This window comes from Columba livia, chromosome 16 (assembly GCF_036013475.1).
Source record: "Columba livia isolate bColLiv1 breed racing homer chromosome 16, bColLiv1.pat.W.v2, whole genome shotgun sequence".
Taxonomy (NCBI): domain Eukaryota; kingdom Metazoa; phylum Chordata; class Aves; order Columbiformes; family Columbidae; genus Columba; species Columba livia.
In genome coordinates, this window is record NC_088617.1 from 9,643,730 (window position 1) to 9,664,502 (window position 20,773).

General features: G+C 43.5%; 1 protein-coding gene across 6 annotated transcripts in view; it reads right to left on the reverse strand.

The window, feature by feature from the left end:
• Window positions 1–20,773, reverse strand: part of PHACTR3 (phosphatase and actin regulator 3) — a 101,803-nt gene that overhangs the window by 8,825 nt on the left and 72,205 nt on the right. For 4 of the 6 annotated variants that reach the window (XM_065032420.1, XM_065032421.1, XM_013371179.3 and 1 more), the window contains exon 9: window positions 304–359. In XM_065032420.1, coding sequence (XP_064888492.1) covers window positions 304–359 — 56 coding nt within the window. Of the gene's footprint in view, window positions 1–303; window positions 20,772–20,773 lie in introns of those variants that run through there. The other 2 variants (XM_065032423.1, XM_065032424.1) reach the window with 1 other exon arrangement.

A 20,773-nucleotide genomic window follows, 5' to 3' on the forward strand; every position in this document is an offset into this window, starting at 1 on the left:
GCACTGGGTGACACTGAGATTGTGTTCCCCTCTCAGACATGCATAGCAGAGTAAGCAGAATGAAAATTATTCAAAATCCTAAATTTGAACAAGCCTTTCTTTTCTGTTCTCCCTTGCATGCCTTTATCAAAGTGTCAGTTCTGATTCCTGCAGCATTCAAAACCCAGAACATGTGAAACAACTTTTATGTACAGAAAATAACCTCAATGAATTAATTTTTCTATTTAAAAATAATATGTTCTAGAAATGCAATCACTAGTTTCAACAAACACATATAAAATACTTTAGGAAAAAAATACTCACGTTTAAGTATATTTCTTCTTTCTAGCTCTTCAACAGCAGGTCTTTGGCTGAGTCGCCTGCGGAAAAACACCAAAATCACATTTTGTACCATGCTTGTTCTTTGGGAAGTCTGCAGTGTTCTGAGTTCTGGTTGGTGTTTTCCTCAGGGAGGGGACTACACAATCCCTCTCCAGGACTCAGGAAAAAAAGAAAAAATACAAGAATCCTTGCACTGGAATGCTTTTTTATATTCTTTTTCCCAAATGTCAGCAATGCAGGTGGAAGTTTTCCTCTAGTTTGTTCTGCTGTCACTGAAATGCTTCCTCAGAATGTGCATCATTTTCACCGTACTTTCCAGGCAGTCAGTTGGAACCAGCGCTCTCCAACAGTTAAATTCACTCCTGAGGGGGTATTTAAGGTGGTTATCAAATGAATTTCACAGTGATCTTCTGTAGCTGTCACAGCCTCTACCTTTTAATCTCACACAGCAGCGTCTTCCCTTTTTCTAGTAACACCAGTGGTGCATCCTGGCAAAATGCAGACTTGCCAGAAATCAGGCTTTCCTGTGATTTCCCGACTACACGTCTAACAGAACAATCCTCCCCCTGCCTGCTGGATAAAATTCATGTGCTGCTCACAGCCTCATGCTGTCTGAACGGAGCGTCTTGTGCAGTTTCACCTCCCCTTTTCAGTAGTGCTGCTTCAGGATTGAGTCTTCAAATCATATGATCAGTGCCACAGCGATTTTATTCTGCATACTAAATGAGACTTCCCCAAGAGACACTGCTAATATCTGCAGAGGATCTCAGGTAATTGAACCCCTCCCCTAGGCAGACACACACATGCTGCATTTGCTGGCTTTCACATAATAATCCAGCAAGCAGATCGGAAGGAGTTTACGATGCTTTCTGGCCTGCGTTCTGGCAACGTTAAGGATTCTCGTCGTCTCCTCTCCAGCAGATGTTGCCAAGCCAGAGATGAAGTTACAGAGACAAATACTCAGAGCAGGGACCACCCTGCAAACCACTGCTGCAGTAGTTATCCCTCTGCTGTGCACAGGAAATACAGGAATGATTATAAAGTGATGCTCTAACAAGATCTAAATTTTCTCAAATATACAAGAGAGAAAAAATGAAGTAACTGTTTCAGACTCTAAAACAACCAGTAAATGTACTGGATTCTAATTTCTCCTTGTTTTGTAAGCCTTACCAAATTTACCTTCAAAATCAACACCGTATTCATACGTTATCAGAATAACAGCCCAAAATACAAATGTGACTCCTTATCCTTTTTAAATCAATTTCCCTGCGATCACTGGGAAAGCTTGCTCTGGCAACAGGAAGGCATCACAACTACCATACCAGAGTCACACTAACAGAAAACTCAGATGATGAGTTCTTGCAACTAGAAACGCCCATAGCCTTACTCTCATTCTTCCGACCTAACATTTCATATCACCTAAGGTTTTTCTCCTGATCTCTGGATTTCTCTTTGCAGTAATGAATTGGATACTCCAGCAGTGGAAGTTGCAATGATCCCAGCTGAAACAGGAATGATGCTGAAATGCCCTACTAAAGGCTTTAAACATGTATATTTAATTCCTGGTACCCTTGGACTCCTCCTTCCTCACTCATTTTCCTGTGTGTCTCAGAAATGATACAACTTTGGCTAGGTTTTGTTTGAAAGAGATTAGTGTGCATTTTACAACATAAGTCAGGGAAGAATGACTGACTCAGAGAGCTTATCTGCAAATGAAAAGTCCACCCAACCTGCTGCTCACATGCCCCTCTCAAGCCATTCTTAATTACAGCCCTTCCATGCCAGATTTATAGATTCTCCCAGAATCTGTACATTTGATTTCAGAGGCCTGCTTTAAACTGGGGGATTAAAAGCCTAACAGAAATTATTAAAGCGGTATGAGAATGCGTATGTGTATGAATGCTGTGTGTATATATATATAGAGAGAGTGTGTTACAATATATATGATGGCTAATTGTTTAAAACCCTGTTTCCCTTTTGGCTTTAATAAATATATGGTGCCCAGAGACAAGAACGTATTTCTGTGCACACTCTCACCTTTACCTATGACAGAAAGAAAAGGTGCAGACATACACACATATACACAAGAGGGAATTGCATTTTTTTTTCCTGAGTTTTTCAGAGGTACTTCCAAGCTTTTTGCCATAACCACAAAATTAGGAGTGGACTTTTCTTCAAAATAAAATTCTAAGAAGATTTTGGGAAGCTGCAGATAGAGTGAAAACACTCAATACTGCAAGAGTAATAATCAAACAATGAGAGGTGGCAACACCGCTGACATTGCTATCAAGGTGCGAGGATGTTTTGTTTCAGTCTGTTATATTATGTTCATATATATCATATATCAGTTTGCTGCCATGGGTATTTACTGTGTGAGTGCAGCCCATCCTGCCTGAGTTGCTCAGCTGCTTTGGGGGATGGAGGAAGGTGCTTCGCCCCCAGGGGGTCTGAGGGACCCAACTGCACTTTGCTCCCTCAGAAAGTGACTCAATCCCTCCTCTGAGCCGACTTGCCTCAAATCCTGCCCGCAGCCGGGCTTGGAACCACATCAGGACAAACACATCTCTGAGGGCTCCTGGCAGGTCAGCAGCTCAGCGTACCACATGATAATCTGCAATTTACCTCTGACAAAAAAGCGTGTTCCTCCTGAAAGGAGCTTTAAAGTAAGAAACTGTTTCAGACGAGTTTGTGCCTCTGCTTGGCTGAGCTGCTCTCTGGGCACTGTGGAGCTCCAGGCGCCCTCCTGCGCCACAAGTGCTCTGGTTTGCATATTTATTTCTAGGATTTTTTTTTTTTCTCCAGAGCTGTTAAAATAGGAAATGCCACCACTGACAAAAACAGAAAGTGTCTTCTGTGTGTTGAGCTCAGTGTGCTTCCTTCGAGGGCGGCCATCAGGCCCTGTGGAGAGAAAGCACCATGGCCTCGGAAACACCACGCCTGAGGGAAACCTGGCTGAGGAAATGGCGGCCACATCTCCTCACGCCCTGTCAGTGAATGCAGGCCACCAAGCAGGTCCTGAGAAAGGCTCTAGGAGGGAATGCTCAAATCTCCTGTATTTGAAGAAAAGAAACTCCATCTGAATGATTATTATCAGAAGACAGCATCACAGCAGGGGAGCCCATGTGCGATGAAGAGGATGAAGCAGGCACCTGCCATGAAGGAGCCTTTGGGAAGGCTAAAAACTGAACCCTTGGTGGACTGTGGTTGATCTCCACAAGACTTGTGCAAAGAAAATTATGTATGACAGAACTGCAGGCCATTTTGAAGCAAACCAGAGTCCTGGCTCGTTTTCTGTGGGTTCAGCAAAGTACCTGCACCTGTGTGTGGGCGGCTGTGGGGCTGCACCTGTGAGCCAGCCTGCACCCCTCTGACTGCCATGCTGCTCTGGATGTAGGAGCCATTTCAAGGTCTGAGGTGGAAATGAGACTCCAGCACTCCTGCAATGTGGACATGGATAGGTGAGCCCTATGCTTTCTCTTTCTGTTGTTTTTTCATGTGGGGACTTGCCTTAGTGAGGTAACTGCAAGCTCCACAGGAGAACTAATGTAGTGTACTGCTTCTATTGTGTCACAGTGATGGTTTCTTTTCAGTTTATACGAATTTAGATATCTATTTATTGCTTTTGGGAAAAGCATCCAATTAATGCTGTTGTGTTCTTGTTGTATCTGTGTGATAATAAGATCTCGGTTTGTGTATTTTTGTGCTGCATGCTGAGGCAGGAGTGCTCCTGAGCACCTCAGCAGGGCCAGCCATGTTTGGAAGGGTCTAGAAACTGTCTTGAAAACTCTCAAGTAACTCGCAGGCAAATCCTATCTCTGTCCAGGTTCCCCATGGTGTAAATGCATACAATTCCATTGATATTGCAACTGTCTCCTGTTGAGGGTATCTACTCCAGGAATTTGCTTCCTCATTAGCTTAAACCAAGGGATGCTGAGAGCAAAAGTAACTGGAGCTGAACCTGCAGAACCTCAGTTGAGGCAACTGCAGCTGCCTCAGGGAAACGGAGCAGAACTGGACACACCAATGTTGCTTCCCTGTGAATGATGTTTGAATATAGCTCAGATAGAGTTTGCTGTATGTGTGTCATTGATTCTCAAAGTCTGGATAGTGACTGAAATCTGAATATTTTCTCATCATGCTAGAGCAGTGACCATAAGTTGTAGGGGGACAAAGGAGACATGGACACACAATGCTACATGGGCAGTGGTTTCTTAAGTTCGGAAAAATAACAAAGTTTACATGTTATCTTTGTTCTGTGCAAAATGAGCATAAGCCTTCAAGCACCAGGTGTACTTCAGCTGTTTGAGGTTTGCGGAGATCTCTAGGGTATTTGCAGATTACTATTAGAAAGTTTTCCCCCGTAATGCGGGCTCAGAAAGGTAACTGGATAAACTGGTATATTTCCACTTCTCAGAAGCCAAAAACTTTGTTTCCTTCTGTGTCCTCTGCAGTGTTACTCTGAGGGTGAGAGGAGCAGCTCATTGCAGGTTGGCTCAGTCACTTGTGCTTCACCACAAGAACACACTGTAGGTACAGCCATGTGTGCTCTTGGTCTCAAAGTACCTTGGGTGCTGAGAGTCTGCATGTGGCCTCAAGATGTTTGTTTTCTCCATGCAATGTGCACATGGGAGTTCTGTGATGCTCATGGGTGCTCCATGCTGCCTCTGAGAGGGTCAATAAATCCATGCATGTCTGGCTGTTGATGTACATGTGCAGTGTATAATTGTAGCAAAACAGGCTGCCCAGGGAGATAACGTGTCCTGCCCCTGCCAGCCCCATCGGTGGGGGAGTCTCTGTTGGCTGGTCCGTCTCTGCCACGAGGGTCCGGATTGAGGTCCTGCTGACTGGCATGCTTGACACATGCACAAGTGCAGATGCTGAAGTTGGCTTCAAGGGGACAGCCACTAATTGCTGGTCCCCTCTGGAGCAAAGTCACATGTTCATGAGCTGAGCAACTCACACATCTGGCTGTGGCTGCTGATGAATAGATCGATATTTACTTCACACAGTCAGATTGTCTCCTTCACATTTAAGCGAATTGATGTCTTGGGACCATCATTACACCAAGGTTGATGGTATTGGACTGTTACAGGTGACTCTGAATCCTCAGCAGTCTGAGGATTTGCATGTCACTAGGATCCCAGGCTCTGCTATCAGATGGGCAATGCATCAATATGTCCTGCAGGCAGGCGATGCTGCCAAGTTCTCTGTCCTTATGGTTAACCTTAGCAGTGTCTGCTTTGTCTGTTGTGGGAACTGCATCTCAGCAAAACCACAGCAGTCTGGGGGCTTGCAGGTATGGGCACAGAATAGCTGATAAGAGACAAACTGGGAAAAGGTCCAGCCCAGCTATATGCCTATGGGGCTATGCTGACTTCCCAGCCCTCAGACAGTCCATCTTTCCTAGCTCCTCTTACTAGCCTGAAGTCCCAGCTGTCTGGCAAAACCCAGCAAGTGTTCAGCAGAATCCACTGCAAAAAAAGTTCTTGTTCTTGGTTTGTGGTGTTTCTTGTCTGTTCCTAAAATGTGTTGGTTTCTCAAATATGTTTGTGCATAGAGTCTGTTGCACAGGATCTGTATTTATGGTTGTCATAAAACTGAATTTCTTTCAGATTTGTAGCTGAAGCCAAAAGACATACTTTGGAATCCTTTCTCTGCTCTTTCTTAGATCAGTGTGATTCTGATATCCTTCTGCAAAGGGAGGGGTAGCCTGGACACGTGCATGTGCCTGTGGACTCTGGGCTGACAAGTGAGCAATCAATCCAGCCTTCAGTAAGTGAGCTGCAACCAGCAGCGACTGCATTGATTGCCTCTTGTGACAGGTAGTTTTGCAGACAGACTTGGGAAGGGGAGCTCCAGTTCCAGCAAACAGAGGAGAAATGGGAATACCAGTGCTGGCTTCTCATAAAGCAGATTGTGTCTGCCACCCATCAGGAGAGAGAGGCTCTGTCTCTTAAATTGGCATCTCTATTATCAGAACATAATGTTCAATTTGACAAGAAGTTTATTTTCATCCTTCCTATAAGTACTTGTGAAGAGGGTGTGTGCCAGGGCTTCAAGTCACCCACGTGCTGCACTGTGGCAGTGCAGTACCACTTGCAAGGTACAGTTATGGGTAGTAGTAAACCCTTGGTGGGAAGGACTTGCCTCTTACAGTCTGCACAAAATTAGAAGGCAAACGCTGAGACACATGCTTGTTCTTATCCCAAGGTAATTCTGGAGCATGTAAGTGGTAGCTGAGTGACGTGCCAGCATTTCCCATCACGGGAAGTAAGAGTAGTTGCTGCTGTTCTCTCATAGTAAGAGACTAAAGAGCAGTAAAAAAAGGGTGAGTTTGTATGGTAGATTTTGTGAGTTGCATTCAAAAACTTTACAGCTTTTAAATTGCCCCATATTTGTGTCTATATTCCTTCATAAACTATTTTTCACATCCAAATAAGAAAACTGCCTTTGGGTGTCCAGTAGAAGATACTGGATAAATGCAGAGGCTGTGTATGTTGCCTTAATAACATATGTGATTAATTTGCTTGGCCTTCAGCTCTGTCTGGATTTTCAAGGCTGCAAATTAGCAAGAATTCAGTTAATTATGTTGTCACTTGTCACCCAGGCAATTACAGTTCTCTATCATTATAATATCTATGATACAGGCCCTGCAATGAGGAGTTCAGGTTTCAGTTGGAATAAAAACTACATACTTGCCCAGCATGACCCTTGTATCATAACCCACTGTCCCTGAATGACCTACATCCTTGTGACAGGGTTGTTATTCCGTAGTGTTACTTAGTGATAAGCACTCTGTGGGCTGAAAGACACCAACAGAGGCAGTATCTAATTATGTGAGAGGATTCAGATGGAGAAGGCTTTACGGTAATCACTGTTTTCACCACTTGTGAAAGCCCCACTGCATTTGACCTTTGGTTTCATGATTTTCTCCATGTGTGAGGAAGAAAGGCTGGACGCAGCTGGGGAGTAGAGCCTGTCTCTGTTCAAAGGCCAGCTGCAAGGTTCAGTGAAGATGCTGAGCATCCATCTACCACCTTCAGGAGGCTTTTGCTTTCATACCTCTCCCAACATGGAGTTAAGGACTCTTGGAGGATGTTGGGACACATTCTAGGACCAATGTAACATAAGGGTTTAAATTTTCAGTTGAACTATTAGTTAACAGACAAGAACTAACATGCATACATTAGGGTGTATATGTAAGAGCTACTTAGAACAGGAGATTTCTCCCTTCCCTTCCATCTGGCTCCTCACTCTGTGATTTAATAGAGCTGCTAGATTGTGTATCTGTCCTGTTTGTAGCAAAATTACAATATTTAGCCATTAGGGTGACAAAAGTACAACTGATTATTCAGACAAAGACATGGCTCATGTTTGTAGTTTGAGTGTTTTTTTTGGTAGCAATATCAGTGTGGGCAGCACTACCACTTGCTCTTGCTTCTGCTTTGCCTTGCAGCTGGGTAAGGAACTGGTTTGGGGAATACAGTCAAGCTAAAAATAGCTCAGCAATAAAAAACTGCTGAAAGAACATGCTCTTCTAGTAACTGTGAGCGGTGCAAAGTCCCAGTGCAACTCCTCCGCTGAAGGCTGATGAGGCATCAAGGCTGTGCATTAAAATGTATGTTGGAGGGTCTTCCGACTGAAACCACATGCAGGTTATGATCTAGGTCACACTGTGCAGGTCACTGAAATTGGCAAATAATGTTTCCTTGCAAAGCAATAGTGTTGGGGTGTGGGGGGGGGGTGATTGGTTGTTTTTGTTTCTTTTTCTCCAAAGCAGGAGCTTCTCTGGAGCCCTGTGTTCCCACAACAGAGAAAAGAAAAAAGAAAAGCACGATGTACATATGTCAGATTTGGGCAAATTGAGAACATTGTGGGTTTGATGTTTCAGCACAAGCAAACAAAATGAATTATATAAATCCCAGATTTTTTGTTCTATCCTATTACGTATTTATTACTGTTACATTATTTTAAATAAAGACATCTGCCACTACTGAAGTGATACTAAATTCAACTCTGATAGCAACTGCTTGAGCAACACTAGGGAGTTGCAAGTCAATCAGAGAAGCAAATCTTAGCCCTGTGGTGGGTACTGCCAATTTCCTGAGACTTTCCAAAACTCCTAGTGGAACAGTTGCATACTCCTGGGTGCTTACTTAATGCTGTGGACAAAAAGGAAAAAAAGAAGTTGCATTTTAACTTCACTGTATAAACAACACCTAATACAATGCTTGTGCTTGATCTGCTCGAGAGCTTGAGGCTGGTTTACCAGCCACCCTTGAGCCCTGTAGAAATGCTGTGGCTAATGACTCATAATCCTGAGTAGCCAGGAATGCAGTTTCAGCCACGGCAGTCAGAGCTAACAGGGACAGGAGGGCAGAAAGTCACGTCAGCTTAGGCTGTAGCACTATGTTCTGGAGCTCATCAGAGATAACGTTCATGGCTAGAAGTGTCCCAGAATGTCCGGAATTCAGCTAGAGTGCTCACTGTTGCACAGCTAGTGTGTTAAGATCCTGCAATACTGTCCCCTTAACCTATAAATAGTTACCCACACCAACAGATGCCACTGCGATGTGCAACTGTGGGATTTGGGTCACTGGAAGAAACCACAGCTGGATTTGCAGAGAACAGACGAAGAAATGTTGGTATGCGTAGCTTGTCAGCCTGCCCCTGCTGACTGTATGTAAATTCTCCTCCACCCCCTCAATTAATGCAAAATTATTTGAGAATGGCCATTCTCCCCTTGGATACAAGCTGCTGAGAATTCCCCCATGCAATGTGAGCTCTGGAGGATCACAGAATCACAGAATGCCAGGGATTGGAAGGGGCCTCGAAAGACCATCTAGTCCCATCCCCTCACTGGAACAGGAACACCTAGATGATATACTGCTCTGTTCCCTGTAACCTGTATTTGTATATAAAGGAGCCTTTGGCAATCTGCAAAGTCTGTGAAATGACAAATAAACATCTGCAGGCATGTTTGCCATTGCAAAGTGTTGCATAAAGCAACAGCCAGGATTTACCCCAGAGTCGGTGGTATCAAGCTGTGTGAGCCTATTAACCCAGCAGCTTCAAACCCTAACAGGAGAGGGCACACCATTGCACTTTGCAAACTGATTGTAATGTCAGGATTCATGCCAAGGGATAGCTTTCTTAATCATTGAAGTAAAACAAGGAAAACACAGTGCTCTCTTGGCTTTGTGTAATCTCTAAAGAAAAAAAATTAAATTATAGTGATTCCTAAGGTCACAAATGCTCCAGGGATAGGCAGTCCCTGCTGGGACCATATGTAGGATGACACACCTGCTACCAAATTGTGGGAATCTCTCTGGGAACGCTCCCTGGCAATGCAAGTACTTTCTAGTTCTCTCCTGTCACTCGCCCACACAGCATCTCCAAAAGGATGGGGTATCCCTGCCTTCAGAGAGTGTATCACCATCTGTTGTACTATTTTCTCCTTCGTGTGCACTACTGTCAGCCCTGCTTTTTTCAGCACAGAGCTAGACCAACAGCTTGTCCTCGCGCTGGCATTAACCACGGCTGACCAGGGCCACGGAGCCCTTGCCCACAGCATGCTCTGAATCCTGCTTCTTTACTGCATCCCCACTTATTTTATTTTAATCTTTTGCTTTTTTTCAAAATTTCTCTAGAAGTTATCTGTTCATTTTTCAATGCAAAGAGTGTTCCCACTTTCAGCATGTACAATGGAATGAGAAATTCCATTGACAGTTCGAAGAAGTGGCCCAAGTACTCTGTAGGAATATGAGTCCCCTGGCCACAACGGCAGGAACAATGATCTGGTTTGTAGTTATTTTGCCAGCAGGTCTCATAGTGCTTTGCGAAGATGATCTGCATGGTTATCTCTGCTCTATAGAACAGAAAAATGTGGCAAAGGGTCTTGTCTGGAAAACCAGACTGGCTGGTCCTCCAGGGATTTATTCACTTCCCACTGCAAATGGTATTTTAGTGATTCTGGTTTTCTTTGTTTTTAAATTGGGCTGTGTGAGGAGTATGACTTGTCACTTGATGCCACAAAGCGTGACACAGAGTGTTAGACAGGCTAACTTACAGGAAAACGCAGAGAGCATTTGAATTTTAAAATGTCACCCTTGCATTCTGTCTACTCCTCCCCAAAGCTTTTTGGGACTGTCTTTAGTTCTGTTTAGGATCCTGTGTGGCAGTGTAAATCCAAATAGAGGTTGCTGACCAATTTCAGTCAGGATGGAAAATTCTGAGCTTTTGAAATCCAGGTTCCTCAATTGAATAAAATGTAGGAGTTTAATTATGTAACATTTCCTATTGACCTGAACATTGAGTTTTGACATTACTGTTATAGTTTGTTGTGGTACAAGACACAATGTCTTTTACTGTAAAAGTCCAAGGCTGCAACAGAAAACGTATGTGAGGTCACTGTGTTCTTGGGAAAGAATTCAGTTTTACCACATGCGCGCCCCTTAGAGTCGCTTTCTGTCTGCAGAGTGACTGTTGGGCTGAGAGGCTGAGCAAGGCAGTGTGAGGAGGCAGTGACCCCATCAGAGCTAGAACAAGCCTCTTGTCTCTGCAAACGACCTTCATCATACACTGGTTTTCTAGGCTTTTGTAGCATTTCTTTTTTCATTGCAACTGATGCCCAGCAAGTTACAGGCAACGCTGCATTTGAGTCCCCTAGAAAGTCCCCACCGACCCTGAGCTTCCTGCTCTGATCATCCTCGCAGAACTCAGCTCAGGGTTTGCACACACCTGCCCTTCTCTGCTGCCTTGTTCCTTTACACTGCAAACAAGCTGCAAAAAGATTTCTTTAAACTTCATTGCGTTATGTCTACAAATACGACTTTCCTTACCACGTTAGTACTGGTTTGTTTAACCTTTTATTGAGGAGGAAGATATTTTTCCCCTGTTGGGTGGTATTTGAAAGTGCTGTAGCTGCTCCCTCTGATAATTATAATAATAAGGCTGCAGTGCAGCCTGGCCAGAAAATGGCTTTTGCAGACACCCTCAGATTAGCCAATCTCTCTGCAGTAGAACAGCTGCTGTCTGGAGAGACTGTTTTCTGGCTTTTTATTTTTTTTTAACATGATTTCTGAAAAATTAATGAAGTATTCATTCAGAATTTAATTTGCTTAATGAATATGATCATCTCAAGCAAATGACAATGGCTGTTCATCTGTGAGCCTTGTAGTCTTGATTTTGAGGGCTTTGTTCAACAGCGAGGCACTCGTGTGTTTGTTCTGGTGTTTGTGCCTGGTCTGAGTAGTGTTCTGTATAGTTTTAACAAAATAAAACAACTGTCATATTTTTACAACAATGGACTGACAAGATTGAAATAATCTTTACCTAATGGGATTTAACATTCAGATTTTACCAATGTGCTGCTTCTCCAGCAAGTGTGTTTCCTAGTTACCTTGGTACGATCCTCTGCATTAGTGGACTTTCAACAGGAGGTCCTCAGCCTCCGAAGGTGTTATCTGTTCCTTTTTCATTTCACTAGGTAATTACTTGAGTATGGATTGAAAAATCTGTGTCTCCTTTTTTATCTTTTGATGTGTTACATGCGACAGCTAAAGCAAAAGATAGAAAATGAGAGTACCTTCCAGAATCTGGAGAGGTCAAGGTAGTGTGTTGGCCACTTGGATGATTTAATTATCCTAAAAAACAGATACTGAATAAAACTTGCAGTGCTCTGTTTGACCCAAGAAGCTCCCAAGTTACACACAGAAACAGCAAAACCCCCACAAGACCTGATTATACATCTGCAGCTTGCCAGGTGGGCACAGGCAATGGAATGAAAAAGACTTAGCTAGAACTACATTTTAATAATTGATATGACTGTACAATATTTATTACAGTAGTGTTTGATTAAAAACAATGACCTTCTGTTCTGACCTGTTTTCTCTCTTTCCCTCTCCCTATTTGCTAAATATTTATTTCCTTCATTTTTCACCCCCCTTGCCTTCTCTAAGGTTATTTCAAAAGGGCAGAAACTGTGCGAGTCTGACCCAGTTTTTCTGTATGAAAACAGCATTCCTGGGAGGAATTAAGATCTTGAATGAACCAGGCTACAGCTGTTGTGCTCAGAGCCACGAGAGGAGGAAGCTGTAGTAACTCTAACACTATTTGGAGGGCTGGCAACTGCACTATATTAATTGCACTTTCTTTGGATCACATGTGGTGAGCCGGTTCTTGGAAAAGAGTCCAAAAACACGCTCGGATTCTTCACAGAAAGGTGCAGAAGACTCATGCTCATAAATCAGTGATGAAATGCTACCTGTAGGAGCCATCTGCCCTCCAGGTATGGTGTGTGCAAATGTGCCACCTCACTGGAAGAACGCTTTGTCTCTTCCCTTTCCCAGACTAAAAGCCACACCATGAATTTTGTGGGAGAAGTGAATTCTATCTGCTTTGGTATTCTGCAGGAAGTTCACAGCAACAGTTATGGTGTAACTCCTTTATAAATATTCAGTCTGCATATAAATTTCATTAAGTTTAAAAGGAGTGGAGGGTGGAGAACCAACACAACACCAGAACTACCTCCCTCCACACTTTTGTTCTTATGTGCTTTCAAGTGGCAAGTCTGAAACTGAGTTTGTTAAAGCCAAAAAAACAAGCAGCCAAACCCTCTTCTGGCTGAGGTTTTTGCTTATACCATTTAATAGTCTTTCAGATACACACTGTTCATCTGGTCTTCTGTTTCAACTGGAGTGATGTAGGTGCTTGGTTTCAGGTGCTTAAAATATTTTTCCTTGATTTCTTGAACAGGTTTAAAACAAAAAGCCAATCCAAAATAATCTCAGTAACAGAGTGACCATCCCCAAAGTGGTGAGGGCTGCCACAGTGAACGCCTGAATCCCTGCGCAGCCCCTGGTTTATCAGTAGCTCACAATTGCTACAGCATATTGTTCTGGTCAGGTTTTTGTCATAAAGCAGCACAAATGGCTGTGACAACCAGAGCAGCTTACTTTGATCCCTATCGATTAAGCTCTGCAAATTAAATTAAAGTAATTTCTTTCCGTAATTACTTGTGCTGCAGATCCAAACTAGCTTAAGGACCTGAATCATAATCCAGTGTAAGGTGAGGCATTACAGAGCATCACTGCCTTTCTGCAGATTCCCTTTCTGGTTCATGACTGCTCGCCACTGTACAGGGTTGGGACCCAGATCTTCAGGCATGTGTAGGATCTGAGCCTGAACACATGCTGCTATTTGTAGGCAGTTTGGCAAGGCAAAACAAATGCACTATTTTCTCCTTAAAGTGTTTTTTCTTATTTAATTACACTTGCTTTAGCAGTTTTCCTGCAAGTTTATTTACATAATTATGCTTACTTATGACACATTACATCCTTCTGAACTCTGTTTTGTTTGGTTTTTTTTTTTTTAATATTTCTTGTTACACATGTTCCACTTATCCTAGAAGACCTATTCCAGGAATTGACTCAGTGTCCCAGAAAAGATCCTGGTTATTTCTCTTTGTGTCTGCACCTGCGGCTCTGTTCTTCCCTTCCCTGCTGTGCACTGACCTGCTGCCCTTGCCTTCACTGGGCTGTGGAAAACATGTTTGATTATGAATTCCAAGCACTGGAGCCGGGGAAGTAGAACAGAGCAGTGCAAGGAGTCAGTGTCTTCGCAGAAAACGATCTCTCATCAGCTGTGCCCTGGACATGTGAAACCTTTTCTTGTCCCCAGGCAGAAGTAACTGCTCTCTGCAATGACACATCCCCATGTTTGCACAAAGTATTAATACCCAACATTTTCAACAGGAGGTGCATAATGCATCCTTAGTGATGCAAACCTGCAATGAGAGCAGCTTGGAGTCACGTACGTTGTTTGAATGAAAACCTAACGCACATGACTAAATCCTCTCTGTTGCAGCCCTTTATAAATGAATTAGTGTGTTCAAAAATTCTTGCCAAACATGCTGTGGGCTGGTTTGAGACAGCAAATTGCTCTTTCTGGTTCAGCTGCAGATCATGGCTTTTGCCCAGAGCTGACAGGGTGCTTCGTAATTGATTGCGCATGCACTGTGCTTCATTACTGAAGGAAGCTTCTTTAACAAGAAGCTCTTGTTAAAGAGCTTCTGTCCAGAGGGTCCATTATGATCACACACTCATGGTGGTTAGGATTTTTACTTGCTGACCAGGGATTCATATTTGTGAAGTTCATTCTATTTTTGCAAGTGTAGTACCTGAAAGGGAACAAAGACTACCTTTCTCAAGAGCTCTTTGGTCCTGAAGAGAAAAGGACACGGTCGCCAAGGTACGGCATGTACGGATGTACTTGAACATCTTCTAATACATGTATTTGGGCTGCAGTGCAGCTCCCTTAGACCTGAAAAGCCCTGTAAACAGGAGGCAAAACTGACTCATTGCTTGGAGGCCTTAACAAAACAAGCTTTCTCCCTTTCCTCCTCATTTTTATCCTTGAAGACTGTCTCAGGGTGACTCTGGCAGCAGACGCCAAGCCTCCACCCCCTTGACTGTAAGGCCACTGCTGTCTGTCACTGGGTACGTAACAGGGTTTCCAATTGTGTGTCACTGCCTGACACCAAGGAAAGGCATGGGAAATATTAATGCCTAAGGGATCCAGATATCTAAATCCTGGAGGAAGCTCTGAAAATCTCAGCTATCCCTTGTACTTTCCCCATTCTTCAAGTCCTTCTCCCCCTGCCACCCTGCCCTTCACAATATTTTTATTTTCTGTAACCTAAGTGCTGTCACAGAAAAGGGACAAAACATGAAAAAAATCCCAAATCCTCACACAGCACCAGGTTTAAAAAGCACTTGGGCACTGTGCAAGATGTGAATAAAATACTGCAGCCACATGCAAATCTCCAACAGAAACTCCCAAGCCGGCCCCCGCTGCCAGCATCTCAGCTCACTGTCTAGTGCAGAGCAAGGAGAACGGGAGACTCCCTTGGTTTACGCGCATGCCCACAGAATTAAATTGTAGCTCTATTTATAGCTCTTGTCTCATGCGAGGAGCTGAGGCTTTCACAGACGCCCACACTGTGCTCGCTGGGTTTATTTTTAGCGTCAGTGACAAGGTTACCTGGATGATTCCTGCCAAATAAAAATGAAATTAATTAAATTGTACACAGCTAATTAGCAGTGACAGATGATCTTTTCTTTGTGCTTGCCCCTGCCTTTCTGTCTCCAGAATAAATCTGTGTCAAGTCTTCCTAGCTTTCTGAAAACAGGGCAGTTCCCTGATTTCTAGTTCAGCTACCGGGAATTTGAGCACAGTCGCAGCTTCATCAAAAATCCTTAATAATCTCCAGGTGAATTTAAGCTAGTCTCCAAACTGGGCTCAGTTCAGTATGGACTTAATACTCTTCTGCATTAGGGCCACTAGTGGTTTGTACACCACTGCTCCTCTTTTGGTCAAATAAAATATGCCCCAACGTTCTGTGGATTCAGCCCATTTCCCACCGAATCTCCCAGTCTGGAGGGCCGATGCCTTTCCAGTCAGAGCTGCACTGGGAGGAGGTGGCACTGGATGTGTTAGTCTTGAGAAATGAGCACAGCTTTTGTTTTGTCAGTAGGTAAAGTCTTCCTTTGTGATTGCTCTATGTTGAACTGTCACGGTCTATGCTTTTAGGCTGCAAATCTGAAGTGCCGTTTGCTCGGTATTGTTCTGTCTCCAGCAGCTCTGTGAACTTCATGCTCTGTTACATGAGGCTGAGGTGCAAACCAGGGTCTCATCTTGGTGTGTGTTTAGCTACGTCTGCAGTTTCTGGGCAAGTCAACTTGAAAATGCCTTTCCAAGAACCTCAAGGCAGCACTAGAACCACAGATTCCCAGATGTGGTAAAATATTGAACAAAGATACCTCCTTTTCACTTTACATTGCCAAGAAACCTTGCCCAGCATGATTCACTTACTCATGCCAAGGTTTTCAATGTAGCAAAGATCAGGTTTAGGTGCTCAAGTTTTGGTTCCACTATGTCTCCACAAACCCATCATTCTCCTTGTCTGACTCCTTTTATGCCCACACTTCTGTATCTGAATTCCTGCCTCCGTAATCTTTTAAGTGCTGCTTAATGCATCATGTCTACTTATGCAAATATCCAAGGAGGTGAAAGAGAATATAAAGTGAAAATTACAAGTATAATCTTTTCCAGGAATTCATGTTTTCGTTGAAACATTGAGTAATAATGGAGTGTCTTTAACTGTAGTTATACAAAGCATACTTGCAAGTACCAACCACCCAGGCAATTCAAACACTAACTTTCTAAGTAGTCAGATATCAAATTTAATTAAGCAACCCTTTCCTGCATTGCTCTTCAGTCTAGCAACTATTTTACTCCTCCAGGTTTCAGCTTAAATCCCTACTAGAACAAAGTGCATCTGTAAGGCAGAAAGCAGTTATTGCAAATAATTGTACTTACAAATGTCTTTTCTGCCTCTTGACACAAAGAGCTCTCAATTCACTGAATTCCATTGAGGGCTTATTATCTGCACTCCAGACACATAATAATGGGAACCAAGACCTGTTGGGAGCCCTGTTGCCTAATGCACAGTAGAATATTGCAAGTGCACACCATGGCCTGGGGCACCGGGGAGGCATGAATTAGTAAGAGAAAACACTGCGGGAAAGGGAAATCTGGGGAAAATGGAATACTGCCATTTTGGATGGAGGAGGAGGGAGACGTGTGTGTTTCCACGGCAACAAGTGGTAGACTAAATTGGCTGGGAGCATGAAATACGGGAAATACACTTTTCAAAAGCGGCAATGCACGTAAATGAATGCTTGAATCTGTACTCACACTGCTGCCAGTCAATAATAAATCTGAAGTCAGTGGACTTGCACTGCTGCAAAAGTAGAATCTGGCCCAATAGATCCAGCAGGATTTCTCAATCTCTCTTTTGAGACTGAGTGAAAAAGGGAAGAAAAATAGGGATTTTGACTGCATGAACACTCATTAGCATGATAGCAGAGAGCTGACTTTCTGAGCAGGCTCACAGCTACTGTTGAAATGTATTATACCCAGAACCATTTAAACAAATACAGTAGTTTTGAGAAAATGTTGTTCTTTTGTACGTAGACACTGTTATTTGGTAAGCTTTGCACATCAGCACAGCTTTCTCTCCAGAGTATGAAGCTAGGTTGTGTTAGCTGTGGGACTGAGCCAATTTGCTAGACAGCTAGAGACTTTCAAATCCCTACAAATGTGCTGAAAAATATTGATCTAGAAAATAACCACCTGTTTAATTGTCATTCTTATGCAGACAGCCATCATATAACTAATCTGCCCGTACGTTATTCTTGTGTGCTAAAGTACAGGCACATGTAGATTCAGAACTGAGACAACAAGTCCCATTGCTCTTACCAAAGTGCTACTAGCACAGCAGCAGCAACGTGCTCTTATCTGCATGGGCAATGGCAAAATCATACAGATGACAGACATTTCTATCTGATCCCATTTCCCGAGTGGTGCTTCACACCTGAACAGTGTGTTCCTTAGCTATAAGCTTCCAAGTTGTCCCAAAGAGACTGCTGCACAAGCACCAGTGAAAAATGGATTTAAAGACCTCAAAATTTCAATGCAAGATTTTCACTCTGTCCACTGTGGTTACATTTCCATGCTACTGCCAGGTTGTGCTTGGAGTGAGGACTGTGGGGTAGTTTGGGTTTTGTGGAGAAAGACTTAGTCAGAAACTCCAGAGGGATATCTCTATGACTTTGACTCTTTGGCCTTTATCAGTACCTTTTTTTTTTTTGGACGTGGACTTGCTTTTCCTGGTGTAAATATTTTTCTGCATGCATCTACCACCTGAGCTTGTTTCATGGTCATGTTCTATTCTGGTGGATGAGTAAAGAGCTGAGCTCTGCCAGTGCACATATGTGCTGGAAGTTGTGTGGGAGGTCGCTTCCAATCTGTTTTGCCATTCCTGGCTACTCCAGCAATCTCTGCGCCGTCTGTTCCCTGAGATGCTCTGAATCTTCCATGTTCCAGGAGGAAGGAGCTAAATGAAAGTCTGTCTTCCAGCACTTGGAACAAAGATGGCTTTTAGCCATCCTTTAGACATTACAAATGAGACTAATGGCCTGCACCACAGATTGTTCCACAAGACCATAGCAGACGGTACGTTGGCTTCCTTCCCTGCATTTTCCTACAGACAGTACATTTCTGAGCTTCTAGTAATGACCAGTCCTTTTCTTCACAAATAGAGAAGTTTCCTTTTAAAGTCCTTGTACTGACACCCAACTTCAGGTATGCCTCCTTTAAAATTATTCTTTAGACTCATTATTAAGGAAGCTAAATGGTAAATTAAAAGAAAGGGCCTGTAGTTATAACACTTGAAGCTGCAGTTCCATTAGAGCTTTGATGCTAAGAGAATTCAGGCTGTATTTAAAAGAGGTGTGACCTGGGTATTTCAGCAATCACAGAATCACAGAATCGACTGGGTTGGAAAAGATCTCAGAGATCATCGAGTCCAACCCTTGGTCCAACTCTGGTCCGTTTACTAGATCATGGCACTAAGTGCCATGTCCAACCTCAATTTAAAAACCTCCAGGGACGGCGAGTCCACCACCTCCCTGGGCAGCCATTCCAATGCCTGACCACTCTCCCTGTAAAGAATTTCTTTCTAATATCCAGCCTAAATTTCCCCTGGCAGAGTTTAAACCCATGCCCCCTTGTCCTATTGCTAACTGCCTGGGAGAAGAGACCAATCCCCACCTGGCTATAACTTCCCTGCAGGTAGTTATAGAGAGTGATGAGGTCACCTCTAAGCCTCCTCTTCTCCAGACTAAACAACCCCAGCTACCTCAGCCTCTCCCCATAGGTCTTATGTTCAAGTCCCTTCACCAGTCGTGTTGCTCTTCTCTGGACCCGCTCCAGCACTTCAATCTCTTTCCTGAACTGAGGGGCTCAGAACTGAACACAATACTCCAGGTGTGGCCTCACCAATGCAGAGTACAGGGGAAGGATCACTTCCCTTGTCCTCCTGATCACGCTATTTTTGATACAGGACAGGATACCGTTGGCCTTCTTGGCCACCTGGGCACACTGATGGCTCATGTTGAGCTTCCTGTCAATTAGTCCCCCCAGGTCCCTTTCTGTCTGACTGCTCTCCAGCCACTCTGCGCCCAGCCTGTAGCGCTGCAGGGGGTTGTTGTGACCAAAGTGCAGCACCCGGCACTTGGCCTTATTGAACTTCATCCCATTGGAATCAGCCCATTTTTCCAGTCTATCCAGATCCCTCTGCAGTATGCAATATGAGCTGTGGCTGGACATGAGATAATCTTCTCACTCAGTGAATATTCTGTGATGGTGCAACTTGTTTTTAAGGATGGAGAGGGCTGGAAGCCATATATTTTATATTTTAGAGATATAAAATTAGGCTCCTGACCCATGAAGATATTTCATGAGCTATTGACTGGCCAAAATACTGGGATTAACAATATCAGAGTGCAGCATGAAATATTTCCCTGAAATGAATGCACAAGGTTTGCAAGATCAAGATGATCAAGGCCATGGTCAAGGTCCATGACAATTTCCCTAAGAAGATGGGTATTGATGTGGCACATCAGTGACTTGGTCCGCCTGTTACTCTTGGAATTTAATGCAAATTGTAATGTGATATTTTCTACTTATATGGGATATACTTGTTTTTTGTGACAGGGAGTGTCATTTGCTGTTTTGTGCAGTCACTGGTACAACGTATTAATCTCCTTTCGGTGTAAAGCTCTACCATGTTACAAACCATAAGCAGCAATCATTGAGACTGGAGGAAGGTGAATATTTCATCTCCAATACTGTAGATGCATCGTGAAGTGCACCCCAAATCTCATCTGTTTTCATTCAGCAGCTTGTTTCTGAGCTGAGGGCAAGTGTGATGATGGCAGTGACGTTTTCCTCCACAAACTCTGGTCCATTAGGACTTGTGCTCTGATCCACATACATGCTTCTCATTCCCTGTCCCCTGAGGCGAAGTTTAATCAAATGCACACACATGAGTGAGCTAGCCTAAATATCAATAAATGTTTCTTTCAGGAGAGGCTTGAGATATTTAATATTTAATAAGCCTTGAAAATGAACTTCTGTTCGTGTTTCTCAATTTGATTTCAAGCATTTTGGCGACGAGCAGTGCTCGCTGTCCCAGTGTGGGCAGGCACAGCACAGATTATTTAACAATCCACTTTGTCTCATCTAAAATATTCATGTTTGCAGATATCCAAATGAAGCTTTTAAGAAAATACACACAAAAACCAAATGGTGCAGTCTGAGCTTCACAGTTTACTTAAATCTTTGCTTTAGGCTACATGCCACAGTAACGCTGTTTCTCTCCAAGCTCTACCCTGTTGCCCTGGTTACTGATCCAAACCAGACCATCCGCGCCATCCCTGCAGCTGGACTTACACAAACACCTTGCCCATGTGAGGGTAATGCTGCTGATGTTGCTTCTTCCTTAAAGCAGAAATACAGCCACCAATGCATACAGCAGCTTTCCCCT